Source organism: Agelaius tricolor, unplaced genomic scaffold (genome assembly GCF_023055355.1).
Source record: "Agelaius tricolor isolate 1412-34295 unplaced genomic scaffold, bAgeTri1.0.p SCAF_30, whole genome shotgun sequence".
Lineage (NCBI taxonomy): Eukaryota > Metazoa > Chordata > Aves > Passeriformes > Icteridae > Agelaius > Agelaius tricolor.
Window position 1 is genome coordinate 6,364,297 of NW_027269290.1, and position 25,710 is coordinate 6,390,006.

At 51.0% G+C, this 25,710-nt stretch overlaps 1 protein-coding gene across 6 annotated transcripts in view; it reads left to right on the top strand.

Moving 5' to 3' along the window:
* Positions 1–25,710, top strand: part of ANKS1A (ankyrin repeat and sterile alpha motif domain containing 1A) — a 74,543-nt gene that overhangs the window by 34,432 nt on the left and 14,401 nt on the right. For all 6 annotated transcript variants that reach the window (XM_071450401.1, XM_071450402.1, XM_071450405.1 and 3 more), the window contains 3 exons: positions 3,447–3,997; positions 14,469–14,535; positions 17,965–18,071. In XM_071450401.1, coding sequence (XP_071306502.1) covers positions 3,447–3,997; positions 14,469–14,535; positions 17,965–18,071 — 725 coding nt within the window. The remainder of the gene's footprint in view (positions 1–3,446; positions 3,998–14,468; positions 14,536–17,964; positions 18,072–25,710) is intronic.

The following is a 25,710-nucleotide window of genomic DNA, read 5'->3' on the forward strand; positions in this document are numbered from 1 at the left end:
AGGTCCAGCTTGAAGTCCCCACTTTGCCCTTCCTCCTGTTAGAGATTTTCTATGTGGTTATCCTGGTTCAGCCAGCACAGTGTGACTGTGCTGCTAACCAGAGAGCTGGAATGAGCCAGCAAGAAAGTCAGAACAAGCTGCAGAGAGATTGAAAGAAACTTTTTTCTGAGAGCCAGAATATGGCTGCTGAAATAGCAGGGTGGATATTGCTGGGGGGGTTTTGTGGGGACACTTGGTTATGGCAGGCAAAGGTTTGGGGACAACTCTTGGTTTGATGTGAGATGAAGGACAATACAAACCCACAGCCTGTGTGTCCTCACATGGTGTTACCTTGGACAGAGGACAGACTTCTGTCCCATATCCCAGGCCCAAGCCTTTGTTTCTGCTCTCATGGTGTTGTGCAGAATCACATTGATGATCTCTCTAAGCAGGGCAGTGTATCATTACCCTTTCTGAAGAGGGGAACACAAAAGTGCACAAATTCAGGTGGATAAACTCTGCCTGGAATGACTGAGCTTGGTGAGGTTAACACAGGAGTGTGCCATCCTCAGCTGGGCTCCACACGAGGTAGCTGGCTGTGGAATGGGCCTGTATTTCAGTCCTGTTGTAGGTAAAGGATAGTTTTGCACCCCTTCAAGCCAGCTTCTTCCTCTGGCCTTCTGTTTCACAGGAGGCAGATTTGCCTGCTCCTCACTTGACAAATTCTGGCATGATGTAACGTGGGCAGCCTTTTCCACGTGCAGATCAGAGGCTGCTGTACGCCCTCACTCATTTTAAGGTTGGGGAGCTTGAGCAGGCAGCAGCTGCAGGAACAGCTTCATTCTCCTAATCCAGGGTTGTGAGACAAATCCTGCTGTTGATATAGAGAGAAAGAAATCCAGTGGAGGCAGGGTGGTTACAGCTTAGCATGGAGTGTTTAGGGAAGTGCTTCGTATCTGGAGTGCTCAGGCTGCTGGCAGGGAAGCTCTTACTGGAATTCCCCCTGGGATGCAAACAGTCTGCACCCAGGAAGGGCTCCTGATCCCAGCAAGGGTTGGGAGCAGCCTCTCCTGTGGATGAGACCTGCATGAGGCTGTGGCTGAAAAAGGCAGGATCTGTCAAATGATCTGTGCTGGGGGGTAAAATCAGTGGAGGGAGAGAAATCCATGAAGGAAGCTGGGCAGAAGTCCCTGTGCTAGGGACCTTTTCTGCGTGTAACTCACATGAAACTGGAGGAGGATGATTCTTTCAGATCCCCTGAAAGGAGAGGCCTGGAGAGCCCTGCATGTTCCTGCTGTGTGCACCTCAGTGTCAAAAAGACTGAAATGACTTCCTACATTAGTTCTTCTGTCTGCAGCTTTCAGGGCAGGCTCTGAAATGTCTCCTTCAAGATGTATCTCACAATTTCTGAGCAAGTGCTATTGCCCTCGCTCCATCCCTTCCTTTCCTGGCAGCTGCCCTGTGTTTCAGAGTCCCTCTTAGCTCACAGATGAGTGGGTGGCTGGGATTCCTGTCCAACAGGAGCCCTTTTGTGAGGTGCTGGAGCTGGATTTGGAGCACTTTGTTCTGGCTGGACTCAAGTGTTACAGCACGTGGCACAAACTTTGGCCAGCTGCCTCTCTGCCTGCAGCAGAAATGTCAGTAAAGGTTCAGCTGGGCATGGAAGAAATGGTTTCCAAGGAAGGGAAGAGGTTGGGAAGAAAAACTGCAGAGGTTTTTCTTTCCCCACAGGTTTATGTGACTGTCCCATCACTGTTGTCTTACTCACCTCTCTGTGGCTTTGCATTAGTACCAGTCTGTCCTGTGAATGCAGCACATCTGAGCTCCTCTGAGGTTTGTCCTCTGAGGTTTCTCTCCAGCACTGGAGCTTCAGAGCTTTATGCAAAGTAACTGGGTTTAGTCTGGCCTTGTAATCTGGGGTGCTGCTGCTGGTGCCTCTCAGCCAGCACTGGGACCTGCCTCCCCCTTGGCAGCTCCAGTCACAGAACTGGTGGTTTATGTGCCTGTGCAAGAGAGTCAACAACTACTTCACTGTCCTGGAATCTCTAACTCATAGGATCCAGGATGAGATAATCCCTCACATCACTTGATCCCAGTGAGGGCTGTGGCTGCTCCTGGCCTTCCTGTGCCTGTGAGAGGGACTCACCATCCTCACCAGGCACGGGGTACCTGAGACCCCCACACAAAGGCAAATGACTAATTCAGCACTTTCCTGCCCAGTTCTGATGAGGACAGACCACAAAGCCCAATGGGTATTGGTGTTTGAAAATCCCCATGTTAGGCTTGGTGCTGGAAAGGAAAAAGGAAAAGAGAAAGGAAAGCTGGGAGCTGAGTTGGGCTCTCTGTGCTGCTAACAGGTTACTTTTAGTTGGAGTAGAACTCACTGTTTTGCTCACGGAAAGGAGGGTTCCTTTGCCTTGGCTTCCCAGAGCTGCTGTCTGCAAAGCAAGTGATTTCCTCTTCAGATCCAAACATCCTCCCTGCACTTCAGAGCCTCATTATCGGAGCGTTTCGCTGTATTGTTCCCTTGCAGCATCAATTTTTAGTTCTCAGACTGAAGAGTTTCTTCAGCACTAAATGGAAGCGGTTAAAATTCACAAGCAATGCTGAGAGGGTGAAGGAATCCTAGGAAACCAAAGTTAGACTTGTTGGCTTGACAAAGTTTTGCTTCTGCAGTTGAAATGCTTGTTCAGCTGTGACAAAGGTGAGTGCATGTTTGTGTGTGTGTGTTTGTGCACCCAGCACTTAGGATCAGTCAATTCTTCATGGTTTATGCAGGACCCTGGTACCTGATATTAAGGTTGCTGGGGCAGAAGTAGCTGGGAACCAGTGTCACATTTCTGGGGCAGCCAGTGCTCCACCAGCTCTGACCACTCTGTGCTCAGTTCATTGCAAAAGAGACTTTTTGCTCAAGCTTTTTTCCTTGCATAAACTGTTTATTTCTCTCCCCTGAGCAGGGAGGAGAGGTTAAACTTGGAAGCCACTAGGGAGGGAAGCAGTGGGTTTTTTTTGGGAGCGGATTTTGGAACTCTCAGGTCGATTGCAGTCCAGGCGTTTTCCCACCCTGCAGCCCGTGCCAAGAGCCGGGTGAGCAGCTCTAAATAACGCTCTGGCCTTTGTGGAAAGGGATCAGATGTTCCAGGAGCCTCCGTCTCTGCTGCTCCCACCTCACTTGCTCTCTCTGCAGGATATAGTTAGCACTTCTCTTGGCCTTATATAGCAAGGCCTGATAGTTAGTGTTAACAGGAATAAAAAACACGGAGAGCTGCCAGATTGCGTAAATCGGGCCAGTGTTTGGAATTTCATAAATGCCATGACTTTGGGTACAAGTTGAGCACACGGAACAATACGGAACTGTTCTCTCTTTAGATCTCTCCCTCCCTTGCTGAGGGAGAGAGCTGGAATTTTGCTGCTGCTTCTTCCACGTTTTTAATTTCCCCCTCCTCTCTGCTTTCATCCCCTTGAAGACCACAGGAGGAGCAGCGGCGGCCGCAGCCAGGACTCTGCCGAGAGCCAGGACATCCAGGTGCCAGAGCAGTTCTCAGGGTTGCTCCACGGCTCTTCTCCAATCTGTGAGATAAGCGAGGACCCTTTCAGGCTCGCTTCCTCCTCGGAGAAGGGGGACACTGAAGGCACGAGCCACCCTGCTGCTATGCAGCTGGAGGATGCTGAGCTAGCCCTGTCAGGACCGGCCCGGAGCAGCTCCCCGGACCCCACGCAGACCGTGGTGTACGCCACGGTGCAGCACGTCAGCCGGGCGGATCCCGCAGCCCCGGTCACGCCCCACGTGTGTGCTGAGCCAGAGGGGGACAGAGCTGTGGGCAGAGCCCACCCGGGCAGCAAACCCAAAGCCGAGCTCAAACTCAGCCGCAGCTTGTCCAAGTCGGACTCTGACCTGCTGACCTGCTCCCCGACCGAGGACGATGCCATGGGGAGCCGGAGCGAATCGCTCTCCAACTGCAGCACCGGCAAGAAGAGGCTGGAGAAGTCCCCATCCTTTGCTTCAGAGTGGGATGAGGTAAGGCTGAGCTTGCTAAAGAGCCTCTGTGCCAGGAACGAGTGTGCAGCAGGAGCTCCCCTCTGCCGTGCTGCCCTCAGGGGTCCTGGGTGGGTTCCGCTGCCTCCGCTCACTCTCACAAGGCAATAACAGGCGCGTGCTCACCTGGGAGTCTGCAAGGTGTTAAATGCCAAAAGATAAAGTTCACTGGAGTGGGGGAGTAGCAGAATTGCAAGCAGTTTCAAAGTTTTTTGCTCAAATACAGGGTGTCCTGGTTTGAAAAAGGAAGTGAGATTGTTTGGGATTAATGCGCACTGTGCACCAGTGTCAACCAAAGCTTTGTATTCTTGTTCCTCTTCATCATATGTGATGATAATGACGATATTTTCGATCCCCTTGAAGGAACCTCCAAGACATGCCCAGGGGGCACTGGCATTGTGCCAGCATCAAACGGTGACACAGGGCTTGGTTTCTTTTAGGCAAGCCAGATAGGTTTTCACATCCCCAAAATGAGAAAGATTTGATAACAATGCCCTTCACCAACCTTTCTCCTGATTTCCTCCTTCCAGTTCTTCCCTGTTGATTGTTCCAATGTCTTGGAAGTTGTGTTGCTGGGTCCCTGCTGCTGGGGAGTGTGAGCAGTGCCCAGGGGTTCATGGGGATGGAAGGAAGGCAGCAGTTAGGCTGGTTTGTGTATTTGATAGCTCCTGCTCTCCTCCTCACACGCTCATTTCAGCGGCTGGTTAGCAGTCACTTTATTATCATATCGGACGCCCACGGACAGTTAAATATTTCATGCTCAGAAAGTTGGCCCTGGAGAGCCACTGGGGCAAGATTAAGTGTCCCTCTGAAATTCAGCACCGCAGCATTACTGAAACATTCTTTGGGGATGATTCTGTGCTGGGAGAAGTGGGGCTGCAGAAGAGATAAGCTCGGATGAACCACTCTTTGTCCTCTGAAAAGGAACTGAAAGCCCTGGCGTGGTGCTGGGGGTGTGGAGCCGCGTGTGCCGGGCGTGGAAGCCCGGGGGAGGGTTGTGCCCCTGCACTGGCTGATGCTCAGCTGCCTCTCCAGCCCTAACTCAGAGAGAAAATTATCATCTGGGGAAGGGGGAGGTATTTAGAGATGCTAAAAGCAACGTGAGAATCCATCCCTCAGTCCGTTCTCTCCCTCCCCCTCACTCCCTGCTGGGTCTCAGGGTTGCCAAATAGATATTTTCCTCTGCAGCTGCTTGGGCTGGAGAGGCTTCACTGTTAATTGCCCAGGTCAGTTGTGCCACGGCTTAGGGAAAGGCTCTGCAGCAGAAGGTTCTTTGGAAGGGCTGGATAATTCCCTGTGCTTTTATTTGAGCTGTTTGCAGCAGACACTGAAAGGGCAGAAGCCTTTGGCACGAGTGCATTGGTAGCAGAGGTCAAGTGCTGAGCTGCCTGCACTGCCTCTGCTTCCTCTGCTCAGATGAACCCTCAGAGCTGCTTCCTCCTGCCTGTAAACAAATCCCTCATTTCCCCTGAGGCAGCCGGACAAGCCCCAGGAGAGGAATCTGCTTTTCCTTCCTCTCATGTTTAGGTGAGGAAATCACAGAAAGAATGTGAAAAATTCACATCTGTCTGCAGTGGGGCAGGTCTCACTTTTAAAAAAGTCTGGCTGGTCATAATGGCATCAGTGAGATTTAAACATAAATGTAATCTTGTGGTTGTGTGTCAAATTAGTTTCCTGGATGGGATAATGCAACTGCTTAGAATTGGATGCAACTTGCAGCCTCTGCATTTACCAGGGCAATATAAACCTTGTTGAGCCACCCCTGTTAGCAGTGGTTTGGCTTTCCCTCTGTGCTAAGGGGAAACAATGTCAGATTTATATTATTCTGTTAATTTTAATGGCCTTGATGCAGGTGACTGAGGGAAGTGATCCATGTTCAGCTCTCCCAGCTGAGGATTCTGCCTGCCGGCCTGGCCAGCTGTAGGTGTGTTTGTGCAGGGCACAGGGGCTTGGGGAGGGATCTGTGCTGTCCCTGGACAGATGAGATCTGCAGCAGAGCCTGAGCTGACCCTGCTCTGGGCTGTGGTGGCTGACTGGGGACAGAAAATCTGCTGCTTGTGAGCAGAGGGTCACGTCCTTGCCCTGGCCGAGTGCTGCCAATGCCCTTTGTTGGAAGTGGAAGGTGGTGCTGGCTTTGCCAGAAGGGTGGGATGGGGAAGGAATTATTCACTTGGCAAAGCTCATCCCTGTTCCCAGTTGCAGCTCCCCTGTGCCAAGGAGCTGGCCCAGAGTGTTGCTTTGTGCTCTGTGCTGTCCAGGAGCCCGTTCAGCCCATGTCCCATCTGCTCCTGACCCCCTGCAGCCGCTGCCAGGTGGGACTTTCTGTGTGAGCAAGGGCAGAAAAACTCCCACATCCAACATCCAGGTATTGCCCAGGGCGTGAGGAGTGGAAATGCTCAGTCCTGCTCTGGTGGGAAGCAGAGTAGGGGCAAGGGGGCATGTGAGGGGATACAGCTCTCAGTCAGCATAAATGTCTGAATCCTTCCAAACCTGTCTGTGGGCTGAAGTGATGGATTTGGTTTTCATCATTGGCTCATGAGTGTTGAGCAGACAGGGATGAGCGGGGCAGCAGCAGCTCTCAGGGGTTTTGGTACAGAACAACCTGGATTTGCATCTCTGAGGGAGGGGGGCTCTGGCCCCCAGCCCCCTTTTCAGGGCAGATGAATCTGCTTCTGCTCTGGCTTCCTGCTCTCTAGAGCAGCTCCAGACCTGCCCTTCAGCCTGGCTCATGCTCCAGGCTCTGAGCAGGGATTCTGCAGTCAAGGTCTGGGGCTGCTCTTCTGCCTGGTAGGTGCTGGTAAGAAAAATGATCTGTTAAATGATCAGGGCAAAGAACAAGGAAGGCTGCTGGGAATTAGCCTCAGACCTGGCTCCTGACATCCCTTAAAATCCCCTGACATCCTCCACTTCCAGCTGCCTGCTGTCAAGTCATCTGTTCCAATGCTGAATTTGAATTTTGGAGGTTCTGGTACCCATCTCACAAAATGAGGTTGTAGTTCTGTGTTCTGAGCTAAGTGCTCCTAGGAAGAGATTAAACATCCTTCAAAAAAATTTAGGGAACTGAATAAAACATGCACATCACTTTAGATTTTTTTAGAAAAAATAAGGTGCACAGTCCACCAGTTTTTTGGCTTTTTTTCTCCCAAATGAATTAGTTGAAGAACTAATGAATATCCTGTAGCTAATTATGGCACTGGACATTCATCTCTGATGACTAACTGCAGTGGTGCCCCGTGTCTCCTGTAAAAGGAATGCTTTGCATCTGCAGTAACCATGGATGTGGTGTTTCACCAGCTCCTGACCCGTTTTGGGGCTGGTGATGTCCCCTAAGGATGGGTGCCAGGAGCAGATGGCACATCTCTGGTGCTTCCACCTCAGGCTTGCAGCTGGGAAGGAACTTGGTGGAGGTTGTGGGTGCCTTTAAACCTTGTCTGGACTGTTGGGTGCTGCAGTACCCTGTGGAATCAGTGTCTTAATTACAGGCTCACTGTGGAGGATTAACAACATTTGCATTGAAATGTCAAACTTTCTGGAAAGCTTTTGATGCAAAACCTGCCACTGCCTTGAAACACCCAGGAGTTGAAATTCAGAGCTGCCAGCCAGCACCCTTGAAAGAAAATGCAAATATTCCCCTTGTTACTCAGGAAGAGCTGCTGCTTTTGTGCCTGGTGAAATTGCATGGTGTGTAAAAGCTCTGCCTCTGAAAATGTTTCATTTATTCTTTGGTTTAGGTGTTCAAATCTCAGCTTGCCCTGGGTTTGGCTGTGGGACCAGGCAGGGTGGCTTCAATTGTTCCTGGGTGTCCCCTGCCCTCAGCTCACATTCCAGTTCCCCCTTTGCCTGAAGCAGTTGTAATTCACTTTTGTCTAGGGCAGGAGCAGTAGTAGGGTCAGTATTTTTGGTTTTGATTCTGCTAACCAAGCATGGCCAGCAGGCTCTTAATCAGCTTAATTATTGGGCTGATTATTCTATTGTCTCCAGATCCCAATGTTTCCTCCTGGTTTTCCTGTGCTAAGGTCAGGAATTCTTACATCATCCCTCATGTCCAATCTCTTCTCTTTGCCCCCAGTGGTGAGATTTCCTCCAGCCTGATGAACTTTTTGAAGTGAAAGCTTTTGTGTTTCCACCATTTTTAAATGTGCTGCAAAGTCCCAGCCTGTTGGAACCCTGAGCCAATGTGGAACTAAGCCAATCCAAGCCAGTGTAAGACAATTTACTGGTTGGACAGGAAAACCTGTGTGCTGAAAGGCCAATGTAAAGACCAGGCATGCTTTGTTCCAGCAGCCAGGGTTGGACACAACAGGGGTGATATTTGCCAGTGCAGCAGCTCCATCCACCTCTGTGTGTGTTTCTTGGAGCTTCTCAAGTGTGTGAACTCAATATTTGTGAATCAGGAGCTTTTGATTCTTGTGAGAATGATGGGCTGTTTAGGTTATGTAACAGCCTTGTGAGCACTGGCATTTTGGGGACATTTTTGTTTTTCAGGAACAGAAATGTCCGGCCGCAGTGTCCTTACTAAATCCAGTCCTTCATTATGTTCTCTTCCACTTTACATCGCATCTTCCAGCACTTCTGAAGCTTTTATTTTAAAAAAATGTCTTTAAATCTCTCTCTCCAGCCTGGAGCAGCTTCACTGCTCTGTCCCACAGGCCAGAGCCAGCCTTGCTGGAGAGCTTTATGTTGCTTTGGGGTTTGTGTTAGGATGCAGGAATATGGAAAGACAGTGAATTGATTCAAGCCTTTCTGGGGGGTTTGCCTTTTTTATTGTGACTCAGAGCAGCCTTTGTCCAGTTAAATAAGCTATCAAAGATCAGTACCTGGAAAGAGAGTTCAGTTTGCCACTTAAACCAGAGGCCAGTGAAACCAGCGACCTGGTTTTGGAAATCTCAAAGTTTCTATATAAGACTGCAGTTAAAAGAGGTAGCATTTGAAAGCAAAATGATAGGTATTTGCAGGAAACAATACTGTAGAACTCTCCCCTGCTGTGGGCAGTTGTGTTGCTACATTTGGCCATTCTCTTTATCATGTCAGTGTTGGATTTTACTGTTTGTCAAAACAACATTGATATTTGGAGGGCTGTGATACTGCAGATCCATCCCACACTGTTGTGAAATTCAAGTTTATACCATGAGTTCCTTTTGGTACGTGTTTGGATTTGTAACTTTGGGATTTGTACAAAAACAGAGGCTGGAGAGTGGCGTGAAGCAACAGGCCCTGGTCCCCATCCAAATGAATTTCTCAGAGACCATATTAAGCCAGAAAATGTGTTTGCCTTTATCACTGGTGAACACTTGCAGAATGATTTGAAATAAATTCAGCAAGTCTCTATGCTGTGGAAGGCTGCTGGGGGAGGATGGAGCACAGCAGCTCTGGGTACCAGTGCTCAAATGTGCCGTGAACAACTGCCTGGTGCAGTTTAGCTTTGAATTAATAAATGGAGCATTATGTTTTCCAGGCCTCTGGTGTTTGTTATGCTGAGTTCATACAGGCTGGTGTCTTTTGGAGACATGGAATATATTGAGCAGTGAAATATGAGCCATGTGCTCCATGGGATGGCAATGGGAGAACAGAAGCTGAAGCATCATAAACTGAACCAGAAGTGGTTTATGGGCTGTCACCAACCTAGAAATGAGATTCATGGCCCAAATCCAAATTTTGCAGATCTCTACCTGTATTAAGGAGTCAGCAGGTATCATCCCAGATCCCACTCTTGCTCCATGCCTTTCAGACATGCTGGTGGATACTGCAATCCTGCTGTTCTTCTGCTCCAGGACATATCCCAGCTGAGTCTGAGCAGCCTCCCTTCTTCCTTCAGGGGTTCAGGATCAGTCAGTGATGTGAGGTTTGCTGTGGTGTTGGTACAGAATGGAAATGTCAGTGATTCTGTGCTGCCCCAGCATCATCTGCCAACCTCACATGCCCATAGTTCTCCCCTGGAGTTTAGAGCTGACCTGCTGGGCTGTGATGGGGCTGCTCACATCATCACTGGGGGTTTCTTGTGCTCAGAGGGGTTTGAAACTGTAGAAGCAGCTTGTTTGGGGGTTCTTTTTTATTATGATTTGAAACCAAATCTGCCCCATCCCCCAGCTGTTAAAGCTTGGAAAAAATGAAGTCTTAACTCCTGACGCTCTCCTGGAATTGCAGAAATTTAAAAGACTGATAACCTTTCCACCCAACTTTGTAAGTAGCTTTTGAGACTGAAATCTGCTGCTGGAGCTGCTCTTGTGTGCTGAGCCTGAGCCCCAGGCAGGTTTGTACAGTAGGTTATGAACCCTCAGTAATAAGGATTTATAATGGGAATCCTGCTATATTCTTAATTATACTCCTGCTGCAGGGTGTCATTATAGTGCACTAATGCCCTCCATATGGCAGATAGTGTGTGCTTGGTTCTGTGTGGTTTTATTTAATTACAGACCTTTATTTGAGTAACTTCACTGCCCAGAGTCTGAGGCCTGTGCAGGTGCACTGCAGGTCCTCTTTTGGTGCTCAGGAATCACTGGTGATTTTTAAGCTGCCAGTCTGGGAAGGGGCCACAGAGGAAGCAGAAGACATTGACCCACACAAGGTAGAGAGGCCCTTGCACAGAGTGCCCAGAGCAGCTGTGGCTGCCCCATCCCTGGAGGTGTCCAAGGCCAGGCTGGACAGGGCTTGGAGCACCCTGGGATAGTGGAAGGTGTCCCTGCCATGGCAGGGGGTGGGACTGGATGAGCTTTAAGGTCCCTTCTAACCCAAAGTGTTTGAGGATTCTGTGATTTTAGTTCTGTCAGGGTGACCTTGCTGTGTCCTTGGCAGTCTCTGGTGCTGCGTGCAGAGACTGAGAACAAACTTGTGCATTTGCATTGGTGGTGAGTGTAAGGTGAGGTTTTATCAAGCCCCTTTCAGAAAGCTCCAGGAGCATCAAGGTGCCTCCAAGACTGGGTGAGTGTCACCCTGACAAAGTGATGGTCACTCTGGTGCTGCCCAAATGAGGCTCCTGCCCTGTGTTGTGTGAAGCTCTTTATCCTGGGACAAAAGCACTGGGGCTGCTTTAATGGCCCTCAGCCTCAATGGATTCATTGGCTTCAGACTCGAGCTGGAGAGATCAGTATGGACACCATGGCATCCACCAGGGCAGGGTGTGGAATGGGGCTGGCTGTGGAGCAGAGCCTCTGCATGGCCATGGCACTGTGTGAGCTTGGGGACAGGGGGGTCACCGCCCTCTGCACAGCTGTGGGAGCAGAGAAGAGGAGACATCCTGCCCATGTAGGAGCCATTGGCTGCTGCTGCCATGAGCACTGTGAGGTGGGGAATCACTGTGCAGGACTCTCCTCCTGTCCTGCAGCAGGACAGACCTCAGCATGCCACGAGGCTGGCTTGGCCTTGCTGGCCTTCTCCAAACAAATGTCCCTTCCTCTGCTAGCAGAACTGTGCTCAGGGCGGTTTGTTTTGAGTCAGGCTCTGTTTTGGAGGCACTGGCCAGTTGCTATGTTCCCTGCCTGCCTGGAAGAGCTCGCCCCAGCCCTGGCTGGACTCTCAGCCACACCCAGCTCCTTTTTTTGGGGCGTTTGTGTCTCTCACCAAATGTAGGCAAATGTGAAAATAAATCCAAGGGCTCCAATCATGGTAACTGCTCCACAGCTCCTTCCAGGCACATTCCTGCTGTGGGGTTAATGAGGGACACTCTCTTCTCCTTGCAGCCTTTCCTTTTCCCAGAGTACTTCAGCTGTGCAGGAGTTTCTCCTTCCCTGCTGGGGTTTGAGGGCTCCCTGTCTGTCCCACGTGGAGCCACTGCCCCTCTGCATCAGGGATAACAGATATGGCTGTATTAATTTAGAGGGTGGAAGCATTTTATGGTTTTATTTCTGTGGCTGTAAAATAAATAAACCATAAAATCCCCACCCCAAATCAACCCCACAGCACAACCAGAGATGGGCACTTGGTGCTTCAGTGGAAAAATACAGGTTAAGCCAAAACAAATCAGAACTGTGTGTTCAGGCTACAACTAAGTCTGAGCTGCAGTGCTATATTTAAACATGGTATTTTTGTATTTTAATAATTAACCAGTGGGAAAGGACAGCCTAAAACACTGTAGTGTAGGCTACTTTCAAGGTATCTTCTCTTCAGCCCTGTGTCCATGCTGGAGTGCAGCTGAGGAAAGGCTGCAGAGCATGGGGATGCTCTAAAGCAGTGGTTCCCTCTCTAGGTTTGTCCTTCCCCTCATGCTTCTCTTTGCAGCCTCCTAACAGTTAAATCAGGCTGGTCAGCCATAAACCCGTGTTTGAAGTGGTGTGTGAGTCTGTTTGAGGTGTTTGCTTCTCATGGAGAGCTGAGGGCAGGGCAGGATTTCCCTCTGCAGCAATGGTAATAGCTGGGACTGTGCCTGACTGTGACCAGCATTTGGCAAAGGAGGGAAAGGTAAATCCTCTGCCATGTGATTGTTTAATTTCCATTCAGTTTTATATAGCACAAGGCAATTCCCTGCTTTTGAGGAAAAGGTCGTGGGTGTTTCAGTGCTTCAGAGGCACCTGCAAGTCCTCAAGGCAGGGTTGGGACTGCAGAGCTGGCAGTGCTGGGGGCTGAGCCTGGACAGCATCAAATCTCTCTCAGATTAGGAGAGAGCAGCACGATGGAAACAAAGGAACTTGGCCTCAAAGTTAATTTGCAATTTGAATCCAGCTAGAGATTCCCAGACAAGGTACAAGAGCAGCTGCAGCTCAGAGATGTTCCTTGTCCTGGAACTGATGGACACCAATCTGCAAAGTTTAATGTCCTTAAACTTCTGGAGCTTCTGATTGTTTTCCCAGACTGATTTTCAAATCAAACCCAGTAAATGGGTGTTAATTGTATTTCAAGGCCTGTAGAGGAGCTCATCCTCATGGTTTTCCAGGGGCAGAGGACCTACATCCTTAGAAGCTGTTACAGCTCACAGCACTGCCTGGTCCCTGGTGAGATTTAACCCTGCCAAGTGCAGTGCCTGCTGCTCCCTGCAGGAGGAGAGGCTTCCTGGAGATCTGCCTTGCAAGAGCTTTTTTGGTTTCACCAAAACCCCTCTCTGGTGGAGCTCAGCTCCAAGCTGCCCCTGAGGGTGCATGGCAGGCAGATCCAGCCTCTTGCAGCATCCCCAGGAGCTCCTCACAGCAGTGGGGAGTCTTGCAGCTGCACCAAACACAGCATCACACTGGGAGCCAGGGCAGAGGCAGCCAGGGGTGAAATCCAGGGCAACTTGGACTCCTTCCCCAAGTATGTCCTTAAATGACCAGGAGAAAAAAAGTTGAGTAAGAGTTGAGGTCTGTTCCCCCACTCTGTGGCCAGTCACTTTGCATTCAGCAGCAGCCACTCAGAAGTGCCTCACAGGGGTGTTTACTTGGGAGATTTCCTTTTGGGAATCTTACTGGAGGCATTTTTTTCTTTTTTTTTAAATTTTATTTTCTGCTCAGTTACAGACTAAAGACTGGGGTAACCAACAAGCCCTGAGCCTCTCAAGTGTTTTCTCTTTGGGCAACAGTGGAGTTCAGAGCTGAGTATTGAAGGGTCTGAACTGACCAGCTGAGCTGCAGTTTCTCAAGTCTTTCCTCTTACAAACTAACCTGGGAATTGTCAGTTCTCCCTCTGCACCACTGCATTGGAAGCCTCAATTTACAAATTCTGCCCAAGAATTGCTTGAAAAGTTTCTCTTCTCATTTAAGGAAATCTCCTGAAAGTTCACTGAGAATTGCAATTAATTTATTCTTTTGTGTGTGTGGCAAATGCAGCCATTTCTGTGCAGCTCTTAAGAGGACTCAGACCCATTCCAGCAGAGTTTGAACCTTTTCTTCCTCACTGCCTGAGGTTTGTCTGGAGGTTTGTCTGTCCATCCTTTCCTGATGGAGCTGTCTCCTGCTCCCTCTCCTGGGTCCTTCAGGCATTTGCCCCATGATGCTGTTATCCCACACAATCTGTTTTCAAGCCCTTTGGAATCACCTGCTCCGTGCATAGCATTGGGAAATGTGGTGGTTTAACAAATAAATCAAGCCAAAACAAAAATGCCCAACAAACCAGAGTGTGGGGAAGCTGAGCTCCCAGTCTGCTTGCTGGGAAGGAGGGGGTGACAGCATTGCTGCAGTTTCACTGCTGGTGTAGGGGGCTGTGTGCTCCTGCAGGGTGAGGGAGGAGTTTGGGGCTCCCTCTCACCCCCAGGCTCTGCTGGGGGATGCTTTTGTTGAAGCTTTTTATTTCCAGGCACTGGCAAGTTGTGGAAGGGAAGGCTCTGCAGAGCCTCAACCTCTCCATATCCCTTCTGATCCATCCATCCCAGCAAAGACTGCCCAGGCAGGGTGTTCAGGGTACCTCTTCTGGTTCAGAGATACCTTAACATCCTTTCCTGCATTTCTTCAGCTGTCACGTGGGAGGTGAAATCCTGAGCTGCTTTTACCTTTTCCTGAAGCTTTATTAATAATGTAACATATTTCTTTTTTTTTTTTTTATTGATTTCCAGATTGAAAAGATCATGAGTTCCATCGGCGAAGGCATTGACTTTTCCCAGGAGCAGCACAGGATCTCAGGTAGTGTACCCAGCATGTGTCTGTCTGTCCTGGCTGTGCTCTGCACACAAACAAGGTGCTGGCTCCTGTGTGTGGATGTCTTTAACCTGCTTTGGCTCTGGGAGGGAGAGGAATGCTCTGGCACAGGAGGAGCAGACCTGGGTTCCCACATGATGCTCAATGCTGCTGCCAGCAATTTTAATTCTACACTCTTTGGGAAGATTCCTTTAATTTTACAGAATGCAGCTGCAGGATTTTCCTCCCAGCTCTTTCCCTGAGGGCAGCAGCTGTGCTGAGCAGGGCTGGATGGTGCCAGTGTGGGTCAGTGTGTGTGCCATGGTGGCCATGCCCTTTGCATGTGGCTGATCTGCCAGGTGCCTCAGGGACTGGGCATTTCTAGGTGCACCTGCAGGTACCCACTGAAAAAGGCTCTTGGACCACCCTTAAAATGTGAATTCCCTTCTCTGCCTCTGAGTCATGAGCAAAAGTTGAACTCAAGCTTGCTGGAGAGCTGCCACCACAGGGGATTCTGTCCTTTTAAATCCTTCACCTCCAGCCTGCTGCAGCAGGAACAGCCCTGGCTCTGGATGGGCAGCAGCTCCTCCTGATGAGATGCTAATACAGATCTGCACACACAGCTCACACGGGCTGTGACAGAGCTCACCTCATATCCATTTGTCACTCAGGTTTTTGCTTAGGTGAGGAGGAACCCACTGTTCCCAGTGGGAGTTCAGCCTGATTCAGGCTCTGCATTCCAGGATCAGATGGCTTTGCAGAGGAGTTGAAGCTGTGTGGGTTTGCTCCCTGCTCTGACAGCCCTCCCCGCACCGGTTCAGGCTGTGATGGATCAATAGCAGCAGGGAAAGGTCTGACATGGAGGAGGGAGGCAGAGCCAGGGCTCCTGCAGAGCAAAGGCAGGATTCCAGAATGTGGAGCACAGGGGGAAGGATGGAGCTGAGAAAGAGGAGTTTGTTTCAGCCAGAAGTTGTGATCAGGATCTTGCCAGGGGGCACAAGTACTATGATTCTTCTGTTCTTGTATCATCCTTGTAACACACAAATATCAGGTGTATTTGGGGCATCTTCATTTTCATTGAGATGTTTTAGGTGTCTGTTCTGTTTTTAAAGGAAACCCCTCCATTCCCTCCCTCCAAATATTTCCCTCTTTTCTTTTTGTCATGACTTGAAAGGGTTTTGTAAACAGAAAACCTGCACTTGGTATCACTGTAGGTTTCCCTTTTGAAGACAGAAATGTATTTACAGGTGCATGAAAGGCTGAATAGAGTAAATAATTTTAAAAATTAAATTCAGGAGCTCTGAGGAAGGAGCTGCTGTGGTTTCATTCCCTCTGCCAATACCCCAACAGCTCCCAGGAATGCTGTGGTAGGCAGCAAGCACTTCCTCACCTCTCTCTTGATAAATTAATTCTGAGCCAGCCACAAATCACTTGGATCTGTCGGAGCAAACCTGTGACATCATTTTTTAAAACCCCCAAGCCATGTTGTCCATCATCGAGTAAATACTGAGGAGTCAGTGATTTCCACTGGAGAGTTCCGGAGCCGCTGCCTCCCTCCCGGCGGGTGGGAGCACTGGGAGGGGGGAGAGGATGAGGAGAAGGGAGGGACAGCGAGGGGCTCGCGGCTCAGACAAAGCCGCCGCCGCAGCCGGCGGAGTGCAGGGACCGGCGGGGGAAGGATAAAGGATGGAGGGGAGGATGGAGACCTGGCGACAGGGAGCTCCTGGCACACAGTCCGGGCTGAGCTGCTCCCCCGGGGCATGGGCTGGCTCAGGGCAGGGAGGCAGAAGCCTTTTGTGATCTCGGCGCTGGAAGGACCGGCCGGCGCTCCCGAATACCGGCACGGGAGCAACCCCCGGGAGCAGAGAGCAGGAATTACCCCAGGGATCTGCAGGTGACACCGTGAGCTCTGCGTGTGCAGCATTGCAGCACAGTGGGGAGGGATGGCTGGAAGGTACCAAACTGCTTCAGCTGACCTGAAGGTTCAAAGGAAGCAAACGGGGGTCTCCTGATCATCCTTTTCTTTGCATCCATGCTGGAAACAGACGTGCCAGGGAGCCTGGAAATCTGCCTGTCTCGCACAGCAAATTCCCTGATGAAAAGGAGATCTCTGAACTTTTTTTTCGGTCATACTTAAGGTCTTGAGCTTTACTAGAGCAGAGTAACAAGTCACTGGACTCATCCCAGGGATGAGAGAAGGGAGAGTTCATCTGCCAGGGCTTCCATAGGTGTTGTGAGGAATCTCCTTTATCAGAGGCTGAGGGGGAGGTGCCAGGGCATGGCTCGGACTTGAGCTGCTGCAGGAAGAGGAGAGACTGTGCTTGCATTTGCTTTTTTCCTTTTGCTGTGGGCTTGGAAGCAGGGAACCGAAATGCCTCCTTCCTGCAGAGCTGCTCCCTGTCTGAGCAAGGGGCTCCGTGCGGCGGCTGCGCTCAGCTGAAGAAAATGAAGGAAGGGCAAATCCAGGTGCGTGCCCAACACCTGGCAGGACCAGCAGTGTTGGGTGAGAATCGTCCTGGCTGTGCTGTCACACGGTGCAGAGGTGGGGCTGGGCTCTCTGGGGCCAGCGTGCTGGAATGCCAAGAGGTCCGGGCAACGTGCTGGAATGCCGAGCGATCGGATCGCTGGTAAATGACAGAGCCAGGGCTGCCAGACATGAGCCTGGGGTCCCCATAACACAGAAACGGCGAGACCAAGCCCCTGCCATGGTTTGCCTCTCTCAGGACTGCTGGAGAGGAAGAGCACAAGCCCTTCCTCTCCGCTGCTGCAGTCTGTGCTTCCTTTGTCTTGCGTGTCTTCCCGCGGCCAGCCGCTCTGCCTGGGCTCCTGCTGCTTTCCCGAGCATCCACCGTGTCCGAGCTGGCTCGGCTGCATGAAGCTGTTTCCTCTCAGGCTGCTCCGTGCTCCCTGCTGAGCCGGGGCTGTGTCCAGAGGTGTGTGGATGAGAGGACTGGCACAGCTCCGCTCCCTTCCCTCACACCTGCGACTGCCTGGGAATGCCTCGGGTGGAAGTTTGCTGCTCTCCTCCCGCCCCCTTCCGCTGAGCCGAGGAGTGGATCCGCATCCCCACGGGGTTGGGCTTCATGTGCTTGCCTGGCAAGGAACTCACGAGCCCTGACAGCAGTGCCTGTGATCTCAGCGCCCCAGCAGCGCCTCTGAATCTTTGCCCGGGCGAGGAGTTTCTTTTCTGAGTGTGAACTGCAGCGAGATTTGCACCCGGAGCCCGCCGAGGCAGCGCGAGCTCGTTGTCCATGCTCTGTGCACACAAGAGGAATTGTCAGCCCGCCGATTTGTTGTACTCTGAGCATAATTTTTTGAGTTTCTTTATGGTAATGACTATGATGTGGCAATGCCATCTGTCCTCCTCAGAGTGCCGCTGCTACCGCCTGAACGGTTTCTCCCTGTTCAAGCGGCTGCCGATTCCTCTCTCGTCAGGTTCGCGGATGCTGGAGCAGAGCGTCGGGGAGTGGCTGGAGTCCATCGGCCTGCAGCAGTACGAGAGCAAGCTGCTCCTGAATGGCTTTGATGATGTTCGCTTCCTGGTGAGTGCCCCCAGGGAGCCCGGCCTCTGGGGGATGCCTTGGCCAAAGCTTCCCACCGTGCTGATGCCCCGAGTGGGCGCCGGGCAGAGCCGAGTTCTGCTGCTCGCCAGGATGGTGTTGGGGGGTGTAGGAGGTTGGGCAGAAGGAATAGATGAAGGTTGTGTTGGGTTTTCACATTTAATTCGGGTGTTGTTGGTTTTCTCGCTAAAATTTTATTTCATCTGCCCGCTAAATCTTTACTGTGCAATTTACTCCAGAAATGGGAACTGAAATTCGCTGGTGTTTTGATGGAAGCCCTGAGCAGTCTGTGCTCTGGGCTGTGAAGGAGGCACAGACCTCTTGTTGGAACTGTACTTGCTCAGAGCATGCAGGCAGTATGTTAATGAGCTGTACCTAATTGCACTGACACTGTTGGCTCTGAAACCTAATGATGACGACATGGTAATGCTCAGGGTTGAGGGGTTTTAATAACCAGTGTCTAGAAACTTCAAGCAGCACGGTGTAGAAATCCAAGGATTTGTGTGGAATGATGGATGAACTGCCAAGAGGGAAAATCTTGGTGCTGCAGGAGGGGTCCTCCCTGTATGGCTTAAAGAAATACTTTTGAATGTGGACTCTAAGTTTGGCAAGTAACAAAAAATGGATGTAAACCTTGGAAAAGTAATTTTGGCTATTGCAGCATCCTGCCTTGGAACAGGAACGGTGACATCTCTGCTTCTGGGGACAGTGCAGAGAGGTGACACCAGGAGGGTGTGAGCTGGGTGAGGGGGTTTGGGAGCACACAGTGGCCACCATTGGTGGGAAGGGTATGAGGGGCAGCTGGAGAGGGACAGGAGGCCAGGAAAGGGCATGGATGGAAGCTCAAGGAAGGACACACCTGAGCAGCATCTGTTGGGCTGCTTAAAGGCAGGGTGTAATTATACTTTAAAAAATTACCTGGCCAGGAGGATAAGTGTTGTGGGATCTATCCAGCTGTGCCTCCTGCTCTCCACAGCAAGCAGCCAGGCCCTTTGCTTTCCCTTCCCCTCAACGCTCCCCTCCAGGGCTGGGGTTTGCTGTGGTTTTCACCCCGTGTCCCACCCAGCCTGTCACAAACCCCAGTGGGCTCTTGGCCAGGGATGTGTGAGGGTTCAGCATCCCTGTGTCTGCTGGGGCTGTTTGGAGATGTCACAACAAATTTAAATGAAATAACCTTGTAGATCCTCTTGGGATCCCCTGCTGAGGGAGCTGTGATCATTGTGGGGTCGGTGGCAGCTCTCTCCCAGCAGCTGCAGATTAAACACCTTTCCCTTGCTTGCCCAGCTGTGATGGACCCCACTCAGCTCAAAACTCCAGCAGCAGAGGATCCTCTGTGTGTGTGTCCCTCTGTGTGGTGGTGTTGGGTACGTGGCAGGATTTGCTCTCTTCATGGCTGGATGTTTTTCTCCCCTGTCCAGTGCTGGATGGCTGCTCCCAGTGCAGCACTTGGCTGCTGCTGGATTCAGGGGATGGGACACTCATTTGCTCATTCCTCTTAAATTTAAAAGGTCAAATAATTTCTCAAAGATTTTGTGCAAAGCCCAGCTGATTTCCATTTTGCTCCTTATCTCCTTTCCTAGGGAGTTGACCCTGGCACCCGTGCCAGCCCTGGCTTTAAATCCATTCATCCCAGCCCTGAGAACTCCAAGCTAATACATTAGCACAGCAGGAAAGTTGAATTATTTAGAATCTTTTCCCTCTGTGTTGTTCCTTGCCTTCAGCTTCTGGTGTTGAGGGAGCAAAACCTTCAGATGGAGCACAAGTGAGGAACAGGTAGTTAATTTGGTTCTAGTGGTGTTTTTGATGTTTTCGGATGAATTATTAAAACTGCTGTGAACACTGAAGCTGGGCAGAGCGGGGGCTCAGGACACCAAGCTCTGAGTGCTGGGCTGTCCAGTCCTCTTCTCTGCACAACCATTGCTTTATTGGCTGCCCATCCAGTCTCTAACAGAGAGTATTCCAAACTGAGAGTGTTAATTTCCTGAAATTGAACAGTTTCTATGAAAGGATTAGTCCCTCTTAGGGCCTCACTGTGTTCAATATTTCAAGGTCCAAAGAACGCTGGGTAATGCCTTGCAAATCACCAGGTGGGTTACGAGGTTAATTAAGTTTTAGTAGCCCAAACTAGGAAATTGGAGTCTTTTGATATGGAAAGTGTTTTCTGTGCAGGATTTTGCTTTGCATTGCTCCCTGCTCAGAGAGCTGCAGGGTGTTCTGGTGTGCCAGGATGGTCCCTTTGTTCTGGGGTCCCCAGGTGCTTTTGGGGGGCAAACCAGGAGCTTTGCAAGGGAAGAGTGTTCAGTGTGCAGAGATCGTGCAGCTACAGAGCAGGGCAGTGTCCTAAAAGAGCCCTTTAATCACTGAGGAAGATACTCAGCCTGTAGTAGATACCAACTCAGAGGAGGGTTAAAAACAGTCTGACAAGGCACCAGGTGCCTGGTGCTGTTCTTCACTGGAGAACCAGGGTTTGAAGTGCCCTGTTTACCCCCAGTGTGGGACAGGGTTTGTGAGAGACTCAGACTGGGGGTGCTGGAGCCCTGGTGGCCTGTACTGCAGCTGGGTCTGCTTTCAGGAATTTCTGATTCCCTGGGTGTTTTCAGCTGGCTCCTGTGTTAATCTATGCCCCATGTCACAAGAGCCTTTACCCCCAGGTAGGGAAATGATTCATGAGCACACTGTGTGTAAAGGGAGTTTTAAAAGTGCTCTGTAAATATATTTGGCTTCTTAATTAGATGTTAATATAGGAAGGCAGAAACATGTGTTGTTTCCAAAAATAATAATTCTGTTATTTTCAGAACTCCAGGATCTGGGGATTAGGGGATTAGCTGTGCTCCAGCCACGTGCTGGCTGCCTCACTGGACAGGCTGCAGCTGGAGTGGGCAGCAGGGAGGGTCCTGCTCCTCTTGGGCTCTGCTGACCAACAGCTGAGAGGGACTTGGGGACCCACAGCTCCTGCAGGTGACAGTGGGAGCCATGAGTGTCTCACAGGCTGTGCTGTGGAAGGAAGAGGTGCTCTGAAGCCTTCTCTCTGCTCCTGGGAACTCCAGCTCTGCATCTGGGACAAAGTTGGTCTTGATCAAGCACTGGCTTCACTCAGGGGTGGGTATTGCTGGCACAAGTCAGGAGGATTTTTGGGACATGGATGTGACGTGACATTGGAGTGCCTCGTCCCTCTGTGTGTTCCTGGGAAGGGACCAAAGTCTACACAGATCTTGGATTGTGTAATCTTTTGGCTTGGTTGAGGGAGAAAGAGGTGATAAAAGGTGAATTTAGGTAGCTTAGCTTTCCAAAACACTGGAGTTCTCTTCCCACCTCTGCATATTGGGCCACATCTCTGTGTCTGCAGGAATTCTTCTATTCCCTTCAAGTTTCCTAGAGTAGCCACATTCTGTTTGTGGACAAGGCAGGGAAGAGGCTTTCCCTGTTATTCTGCCTCTCTCAAGCACAAACCCCCACTGTCCAAGACAGCAGCTTCTTTCCCTCACCCTCTGCATTGCCACCAAGTGACCTTCATGGCCAGCACCACTGCCACGGGGCACTCAGACTGGGACACTCAGCTGCTGCTTTTCATATGGAGCTGGAATTGGGCAGCAGCCTGGGCAGGCAGCTGGGATTAGGAACAGCTCAAGTGGAGATAGTGCTTCCAATCCTCCTCCTCTGCTCTGCAGCCCGCTGGGATCCCTTCATCAGAGGGGAAAGTTTATTTGTGCGCTGGGCGAACACAACCGCGGCGAAGCTGCTGGCAGTGGCTGTGCTGTCCTTGACTTAGCAAAAATCCAGCTCTGCAAGTAGGATAAAACCCTCAGCAGCATTGCCTGCCAAATGTGAACAGCTCCAGTGAACCAGGAGTGCCCAGCCCACCACCCAGGAGGAGCAGCACTGCTGCCTCCCACGTGGAGGAACGCGGCCCCGTGGCGTGCGCCGAGTTCCAGGAGCCTCATTGCCTCATCCCTCACCAGAGGAGGGGAATGAAAGGTCAGATCACAAAACTGCAGCACTGAGTGAAAAGTGTCATCCAGAAAAGTGCACAATAAATGGACTTAATTGTCCTTGGCGGGCAATGAGCTGGGAGAGCAGGAAAAATGTCACAGGAATATGGACCAAGAGGGATTCTGCTGCTCCTGGAGCTTGGCCCCATCATGTCTGCTGTGCTCACCAGTGCATCTGCCACAGATGCCCCTTTTGGGAAGTCCAAAATGCACAGGAAATTGATTTGGGATGCCCAGTGCATTCCTGGTCCCTGCAGCAAGCAGAGATTAACCCAGGGAAACAGCAGGCTGGACTTTGCCTGTCTGTAGAGGGGAAGGACGTGGCCACTGTAATGAGAAGGAATTGCAATAACTGATGGCGGAATTCCTCCACAGAAGTGGGAAGGAAATGCCATTACCTGTTCCCTCACACGGTGTTTTGTGATCCCACAGATCCCATAAATGTATTTGAGATGCTTGCAAAAGCTTTTCCCTTCCCTGGAGGGTGGGATCTTGCTGCTGCCCCACAGCTTCCCCTGGGCTGACATCTGAGAAGGGCAAACCCCGCGTGCTCTGGCAGTGGTACCAGTGTTCTGGAGTTGAACTTCTTATTCAGTTCAAAGATATTTTGATTCACAAACGAGCAGGTAAAAGAGAACATAAACTATTTTTATGGGGTTTTTTTTTTATTGTTCAAGCCTGGATTCCCATGGAGTGTGTGGAAAGCAGCTAATGCTGATTCAATGAGACAGCGTCAGAAAGGGAAATCTGTTCTCAGTGTGTAGTGCCCTGGGCTCCTCTGGGGGATTTTATTTATTTTTTTATAATTGGGGAGAAGTGGTAGAAAAATGATGGTGGTGGAAGAATGGGGTGTCTGCAAATAATTTAGAGTACTGACATTAATGTGATTCAATGCAATTCAGGGCCATGTTAGATTGGCCTGTGGTGTTGTTCACTAACAGAACAGCCTTTCCTTCCCTTCTCCTCTCTGTGTGTGCAGGCAAAACCAGGATAAATGTGGAGTTGAGGCCTTGGCTCAGGTTGGCTCACCTTGGCTGCGGTGTGAGCTGAGCTCGGTGCCTCTCGTGCCTTCCCAGGCCAAGGGCAGCCCCAATCCACATCTGACAAAGCCAGGTCTCCTTTGCTCTTCATATCCTGGGATTTGGGTGTGGGCTGACATCTGCACAATCCTCATTCTCACCTGGTACCTGTCCTGCTGCAGCACTGGCATCTCCTGTGTCCTCAGTCACTCAGCTCTGCCTGATCCAGTTCTGAATGGCCCAGCTTGGCACGCAGCTGCTGGTCCCCTGGGCAGCAGCCAGGCTTTGGTCATGCTCTGGGAATGTGTCTGCCCCTGAGCTTTTTTCTATTTTCATATAGAAGTTGTCATTTTATAGTAGCCATTTGGGGAAAGCTGCTCTGACACATTCCAGTAGCTGTTTGCACCCAGGAATGATCTGTGAGGAGCCACCAGAGACCCCTGATGGGGTTTTACTGCATCTGCTCTTGTTGAAACACAGCAAGAACGTGGCCTGAACACACCTGGTGCAGGGATGCAGTCAGGTGAGCTCTGTGTAGCCCATGCCTGGGCTGTGTCAGGCTGGAACTGGAGCAAACTCTCCTCAGCTGGGCAGAAGCTCTGGGTGGCTGTTTCTGGATTTGGTCACTGCTGTCAGCCCCCAGGAACATGTGCCAGTGTCCCCAGACTGACTGTGCAGCACTAAATGAGCCCCTAAGAGGGGAGTTGGACCCTGGGGTCAGGGTCTCTGCCAAGCCCCAAGTGGGAATCACTTCATTCAATTAAATGAATTTTGTTTGACATCTCCCCAGTGGGTTCTGGCTGGTCCTTGGGAGGTTCCCAAGGACTGTGCTTTGTCCACCATGGTAGGGGTGTTTGGGTTGTCTCTGCAAGAGAATGGTAAAGGCAGAGGCATGCAGGGATCTGGGGTTGAAGGAAGTTTGAGGATCTTGGGAAATGGCAGAGCTGTTCCAAAGCTCCCTGGATAATAGGAATGGACTCCATGGGAAGCTGAGAGGTTGGAGTGGATTTTGAGGAGCAAAGTGGGTGGACCAGAACTGGCAATTTAGAGGATACTTATGTTTGATTCATTAGTAGCTCCAGGCCCCATAAACATTAAAAAAAAAAACCATTAAAGTTGCAGTTAATTTTTTTTTTCTCTCAATAAAAATTGCCTGAACTTGACAACCATGACCGATTCCCTCTGTTGCCATTGTCACGCTGCCAGTCTGCATGGGGAAGAAAATTAAAAATGAAGTGGCTGTGTGCTAATCTCAGATTTATTGTAGGGTTTTGTGTATTAGCCCCTTTCCCTGCTGATGCTCTGTGAAGAGCTGGGGCCAAACAGATCCTGTCCCCTGCTTTCCACTCAAGTACCCCAGACTGCAGATGCCTTTAAGGGAAGGCACCAAACTCCACGGATCACAAACACAGATTTGTATGACCAAATGGGGTCCCCCTGCTCTGAGATCTGGGTGTGCCCAGCTGTGAGCTGGACCTTTCTCCATCTCTGCCAAAAGCAGAGCAATAGCAGTGACAGCAGAATCTTCAACAAGATGCAAATTGTCTCAAATGCACTGAGGGGAAAAAGAAAATGAGCTTTGTGTGCACTTTGTATGCACAGGGAGCTTTCATCTGTCTCTCTGCTTGGGGTGTCTGCAGGAGCCTTTGGAGTCTGGGAGTGCTGTGTTTGGGTTTTGCATCTGTTGCTTTCTGGAGCAGCCCCATCCTGGTGCCATCCTGGTGCCATCCTGGTGCCACCCTGCCCGTGCAGGGTGTGCTCACAGCAGCGCTGCCCTCGGGTCCCTGTGCTGCCAGCCCAGCCAGAGTCCTGCAGGGAGCACTCGCTGCCCCAGGCCCTTCCTTAGCTGGAGCAGGAGCATGGATGGATGCCAGGCTCTGGGGAGGAAGCAGCATCTGAAAATTGGCTATTTAAGTGCCTGCAGAGTGTCCTGCTGGAGGAGGAATCTGGCAGATTTCAGCAGCGCTGCCTTTGGCTCAGTCACTTTGGGGTCACCTCGGTAGCAGGAGGGGACGCTGCCTTCTGCCAGATAACCTCTGACTGTTTTTTCTTCCTTTAATGAGAAACCTGGAGCCTCACAGGCTGTTTAACTACAGTGCAGGCACTGAGGTGTGACCAAAGCCAGCCCTTCTTCCAAGAACTCGTGTCTCTGCAGGCAGGTCAGCTGCACCAGCATCCCACAGGGCTCCCAGTGGGGACAGGGGTCACTGGCAGATCCCTGCCCTCCTTTGGGCTGGTGTGGAGGGCAGGGACGGGGGTCAGGAATCCCCTCATGGTGGTGGCTATTGGTGCCTCTCCAGGGAGGGGGCTCAGAGGAAGCTGAAGGCCAGGCTGGGGGATGAAGGGCCCTCTGCCTGCCTGGCAGCCAGTCTGTGCCAGCTGGGAGCCAGGGTGGGACTCAGCCTACCCAGCTCCAAGTGTCTGACTGGGCTGATGCTTCAGCTCTTTGAGCAGCCAGAGTTCATCTGCCCCAGGTAATGCATTTCACCTTCCCTGGCTGACCCAGGTGGGGCTGGTTCCTGACAGAGCACGTGGTGAGATATTGGGGTGGAGGAGCTGTTGGGTGTCCCTCACTGCCCCAAAATGTGGGTGACAGGGAGAGCTCTGGCCCAG